Source organism: Carlito syrichta, unplaced genomic scaffold, assembly GCF_000164805.1.
Source record: "Carlito syrichta isolate Samal-C Ts95f unplaced genomic scaffold, Tarsius_syrichta-2.0.1 Scaffold85569, whole genome shotgun sequence".
In the NCBI taxonomy this organism is placed as follows: Eukaryota; Metazoa; Chordata; class Mammalia; order Primates; family Tarsiidae; genus Carlito; species Carlito syrichta.
This window is the reverse complement of record NW_007029665.1, coordinates 12,880-18,590: the sequence shown is the minus strand read 5'-3', so window position 1 is coordinate 18,590 and position 5,711 is coordinate 12,880. Positions and strand designations below refer to the sequence as shown.

Below are 5,711 nucleotides of genomic sequence, written 5' to 3'. Positions count from 1 at the left end.
CCAGTCTGGGCGACAGAGTCAGACTCCAACTCAAAAAAAAAAAAAAACCAAAAAACCAACAAAAAAAACCCTTTCTTGGACAGGCTCGGTGGCTCAGTCTGTAATCCCAGCACTTTGGGAGGCCGAGGAGATTGGATTGCCTGAGCCCGCAAGTTCGACACCAGCCTGGGCAACTTGGTGAGACCGCATCCCTACAATAAATCAACATGTTAGCTGGGTGCAATAGCGCATGCCTGTAGTTTCAGCTACTTGGAAGACTGAGGCGGAAAAATCACCGGAGCCCAGCAGGTCAGCGCTGGGGTGGCTATGAGCATGTCACTGCACTCCAGCCTGGGCAACAGAGTGAGACTCCAACTAAAAAAAAACAAAAAAAACTCTCTTTTGTTAATTTTGAAAAACTGAGAAGATTCAAGTAAATACCAGAGGCTTTGTTTGTTACATCTAACAACTCTCATTCATGGTGGATTGTCTGTCTCTTTGTGTGTCTTGTAATTTGGGGACTGTAAATTCATTTTCAGTAGCGCTTTGCCTTTACAGCTTGATTTATTTCTGTTTCTAGCAGGCTACCCTTGGGTATTACAAGTCCATGACTACTTTAAACACTACCATATGAGCCTCAGGGTCCCACAGCCCCAAAGATGATATGAATTTGAATGCTTAATTAAACCCACGTGAGAGCAGGTCACAGATTACATATTTTTCTTCCCCAGTCTAGGATCCAGATTTAGCCGGAAACATTTCCTTGATATCTATCTGATGCCATGTGTATATTTTTTCTAGGTTATGCTTTTGTTAACTCTGGTGGGCTTCTAAGTGCCAACTCCCTACTGGAGACAGGTCCTAAGCCTCGCCTCTTAACCCTACCAGCTCAAGCCCCTTGGTGACTGAGGTTGGCCATCTTACCCACCCTCCTGTCCCACCCCATGGAAGAGAGTATCCTTTCTCACCTTCCATCCTGGAATTTCCTTTTCTCTTCCTTTTTGGCTGTGGGTTGGCCCCCCTCACTGTCTTGCAAGCTCAGTTGGATACTTAAAGCGATGTTTGTTCTATTTTGACAAGCACTGCTAGGCATTCTGCAGTAAGACACTTTTCAGGCTATCTGGTCTGCTGTGCTGCAGAAGTGGAAGTCAGATCAGAGGCTCTGCAAGGGCCACCTCCTTAGACACTGTCACCCCACTCAGACCTGCCTTCTGCATCAGGCAATGGGAAAGGGCTCGGCAAGCCGGGTCCTGGCCACGTCCCTCACTACCTCCTCGACTTTACATAGGCCACCAAACCTCTCCAAGTCTCTTTTTCCTCATCTATGAAATTAAACTCTTATCTGATTCCTCAGTTTCTTATGAGTCAGAAGACAAAATATAAGGGAAAACACTGTTGGCTGTAGCACTAGCTCCAGATGTCAGTCGTTGTCAGATCCTAGCACCCTCCCAAGCCTAGCTCAGAAACCCTTTCTTCTCGAAGGCTCCCTCTCCAGCTAGAAGCTCACTTCCCTGCCCTGGCTCCTCACCGCTCTCGGGCCAGCCCTTGCTGACACTCTCATAAGCTGCTTAGATCAGAGTTTCTTGTGCACTGGCGCGTCAGCCCCACTAGGCTGAGATGTCCCTGATGGAGGAGACTCGGTTTGCTTCCTGCCTGTGCCCCTGGTTCCCAAACTGGGCTTGGCACAGAGGGGGGCATCAGTAAAGTCCTGTGAACAACTGTAAATCACTGCTGCTCTGGAGTGCTCACAGTCTGGTGGGGAAGACAGACACAGACGGTGACATCACGTGACAGACGGAGGCAAGAGGGCTCTGGAGGCCCAGGGGGCCTGGCCCAGCCTGGTAGTGGTGGTGGAGCCATTGAGAGTTATCATGGGAAGGCTTCCTGAGGAAGGCAACACTTGAGCTGCCTTCAAGAATGAGTAGAAGCCATCCGGGCAGAGCAAGAGAAGGGCAGTTAGAGAGAACAGCATATGCAAAAGCTCAGAGCAATCACGAGAGAAATGACCCATCTGGGGAGCGGTGGGTGGCTCGGGGGGTGGCTCACCAGGGGAGGTGCTGGGGGACACCCAGAGACCAAATGATGGGGGGCCGCCACCAAGCCATGGTGCGGCCCCAAGGAAGGCCCAAACTGGCACCTCTGACCAGAGCCACATGAGGCACGAGGCGGAGACTGTCACTCACCTTGATGGCCTCCATGACGGGCTCATACAGATCCGGGAAGCCTGGGAACCGGAACACCATGCAGTGGACCAGCTCCGCCAGCTGCTCCAGGCAGCTGGTCCCCGAGTTCGAGTCCTCCTTGACCAGAGAGGCCACCATGGGAGGGATGTGAGGAAGGAGCTGTGGGAGCAGAGCTGGGTTAGGACCGCGCAGGATGGAAGTCCCTGCAGAAAGCACCCAGAGCCCTTGCAACAGGGCGGTGTGCCCGCCTGACCCCTGTCCCCCTTCCCAGATGGGGTGCTGAGCTGTGCAGGCAGGTGGTTCCTTTTACCAGACAGATGCACGAAGACACCCGCCTCAGTTTCTCCATCTAAAAAATGGGATAAATGACACTCCCTTCACAGTCGAGGGGTGGACTGGGCCCAAGCCCCAGCTGTTTAGCCTCAGCCAACTGACCTGCCCTGAGCGCCCAGGCCAGCAGGGGTGGGGGGCCACCCGCCCGGGGCAGCAGGCAGGGACCCGTACCAGGTGGAAGGCCTCGTGGGAGTGCTGGAAAGTCAGGAGCATGTACTTGAGGACAGACAAGGCCGCTCCCCGGACGATGGGGTACAGCAGCTTGGAGAAAACCTGGAAGAGAGTCTCTGTCAGGAGCCCCCAGGGTGAGCAGCCCAAAGGCAAGTGCACTCACAGGCCCAAGGAAGAAACAGAGAGACACGGGAGCCAAAGCAGCAAAGCCACGCGGGAGAGAGAACACGGAGGTGCGCACAGACTTGAGTGGACGGACAGAAGGAGAAATGATCCGATAAACGGACAGGCCAGAAGCGACAGAGACACACACACTTGAATGAGCAGGGCAGAGGAATGAACGCAGGGAACTTGAGGCCCAGAGAGCGGCGATGCGTTGGCCCAGGTCACACAGTGAGCTGGGTGGGAGGCCCGGTGTTCTGCTGCCCCGACCCCCAGCACTCCCGGCCAGTGGCTAGCGGGAAAGGCCCCAAGCACAGGCTGGGGCGGGGGCACCGACCTTCTCAATTCTGGTGAGCGAAACCTCGATCAAGATGCTGAACTTCTTCACGGCAGCCAGGCCCTTCAGCAGGGCAATGATCCACCTGTCAATGTTCTTCCCCAAGGGCCAGGACACCCAGTCGATCATCCTGGTAAGGGGAGGGATAGTGACACAGGGACGAGGGAAGCCCAGACACTAGCCACAGATCCTGAGATCCTACACTGACTCACGCCTGTGCAGGGCAGCCCGGGACCTGCGGAGGAGTAAGAAATGCCGACGAGCCCAGCACAGACATTGCCAGAGAAGAGGGCGCCCAGCCGCCCAGACCAAAGCCAGGCCTCTCAGCGCCCCAAGCCTCACCCCTCCGCACTGGGCCGCAGCAGCAGCCCAAGGCTTTCAGCTGTCTCTGCCTGGAAGCGCACTGCCCCTGGACTGGAAGCTCAGGCCCCAGCAAGCCCTTGTCGTGTGACCCGGAGCAAGCTACTTCCTCTCTCAGAGCCTCGGTTTCTTCCTCTGTAAACTGGGGATAATATCTCCCTCCCAGGGTTCTTGCATGGACCTTGCTTATACTTAAGTCGAATTCACCCTGTGCCAGGCACGGGCTCCACCAGCTTTACACGTATTGACTACTGATCCCCACAGCACCCTGCCTGTGTGGACTGAGCATGAAACTGCCACTTAACAGGTGCTCAACATAGCACATCAGTATCATCATTTTTATACTCAGTAGACTGAGCTGTAATGAAGGAGAACAATGAGATCAAAGTAGTAACAATGATAAGAGTAGCTCCCATGAGGTCATTCTATTCTAGGCGCTTGACATGTATTATCTCATTTTGTCCAACGTGATCCTCACAACAACCAAACCTGATGGGTTCGATTACGCTCCATTTTGTCGTAGAGGAAACTGAAGCACAGAGAGGTTGAGTAACGTGTCCAAAGTGACACAGGCAAGAAGTGGTAGAGGCAGGATCTGACCTCTGCTACTTACCTCCAGAGCCCACACTCTTACCCACTAAAGGCAAGGAATCCAGGAAGGCCCTATGGAGACGGTGGAGCCCGCGTGGGATGGAAAGAATGGCAGAGGGAGGCATGCCAGGTGGACGGGGTCTGCACAGGCAAGGGCCTGCAGGGAGGAGGGGAGGCAGCATACTCTGGGACAACCGGACAGGCAGGTGCAGCCAGATGACAGATGAGGTGGGGGGTGCGAGGGCTCTGTGAGCAGGAAGGCACCCAGACTCTTCATCGCATTTGCCAAACTCCGGCAGCCCATCAGGTGCTCCACCTGCTCATCCAACCCACGGCAGCCTGGTGACTTCTTACGCCGCCACCCACCTCCGCTTTTACAGAGGGGGAACCTGAGGCTGAGAGTTCACTGGCACGCCCAGGGTCATGCAGCTGGTACCTAGCCTGACAGCATCACTAGGGCAGGGCGCTCTGTGTCCCCCACATCCAGCCCAGGGCCAGGCTCAGAGCAGGGCTCAAGAAAGGATGGATGACTGAAAAAGCATGAGGCCTGGACCCTCTGACGCTAAACCCAGCCCAGCATCCCCACCCAGGGCAAGGGGGAAGAGAGGGAGGGCCCTTAGCACCCACCTGCTGATGGCAGTCAGCATCTGGGAGTCCGTCACGCTGTCATCATTGCTGAGGTTCCGGACAACGCCGTCCATGAGCTCCAACGGGAGGTGCTGGACCACGCTGGCCAGGGCACTGGACGGCGCTTCCTCCTCTGGAACGAGGGGCTGGGCTGAGCTTAGCAGGGTGGGCAGGCCCCTCCCCTCCCGCACCACCTCTTGACTTCATGTGGTCAAGAAACTAGGCCGGACCTCTGCAAAGAGCACCGCAAGCGACCCCCTCGCCTACAGCACCACAGCTTCTGACTCCGCATCAATGCATTCACTCAAACCTTCACTATAGGCACTGCTTCGGGGCCAGTCCTGTGCGGGGCACAGCAGTGAGGCTCTGGCCTCCAAGCGTGGGTGGAGGGCAAAGTCTTGAGAAGGGGTCACGCGGGAGCTAGCCAGAAAAGGCAGGAGGGTGTGTGGGCCCGGGGAAGGGGACACTCCAGGTGGAACCACACGGACAGGCCTAGGTGAGAAAGGGTATCTAGTCATCAAAATCTGCGGTCTAACTGTGTGAAGACCTCCCTCCCTCACACACAGAGCACACACACGGCCTCGGCTTGTCACCCTGCCGGGTGCTCTTTCCTTCCCCCTGTCAGGCCCATCATCAGGGCAGGCACAGACCTTACTTCACAGACTTCATTTACACCGTAGTCCGAGTAGCCCCGTTGCCAGTGGAGGATCAAGATTTTACATTTCGGACTCAACACCCGCGGGCTCTTGCCTTCCAACCTCTGCCTGTCCAGAGCACCCAGCTCCTGCTGCCGGGTGCCACCCATCGCTCAAGACCTGGCTCTAAAGCCGCGACCTCCATCAACCGCACCCGGCCCAAAGGCCATGACGCCCCCATCCTGCCGGCCCGCCCAGTCCCTCCGGCCAGCCTGATCCACGTCCTCCCGCACTGGCGTCCTGCGCCCCCCACGGGCGCGGGCCCACGGCCGG

The 5,711-nt window shown here is 56.3% G+C and overlaps 1 protein-coding gene across 1 annotated transcript in view; it reads right to left on the bottom strand.

The window, feature by feature from the left end:
- USP35 (ubiquitin specific peptidase 35) overlaps window positions 1–5,711 on the bottom strand; it is a 24,986-nt gene that overhangs the window by 11,415 nt on the left and 7,860 nt on the right. The window contains exons 2-5 of the mRNA XM_021711797.1: window positions 4,744–4,876; window positions 3,166–3,295; window positions 2,667–2,768; window positions 2,163–2,321 (exon numbers count right to left, since the gene is read on the bottom strand). Of these exons, the coding sequence (XP_021567472.1) occupies window positions 2,163–2,321; window positions 2,667–2,768; window positions 3,166–3,295; window positions 4,744–4,817 (465 nt within the window). The 5' untranslated portion in view covers window positions 4,818–4,876. The remainder of the gene's footprint in view (window positions 1–2,162; window positions 2,322–2,666; window positions 2,769–3,165; window positions 3,296–4,743; window positions 4,877–5,711) is intronic.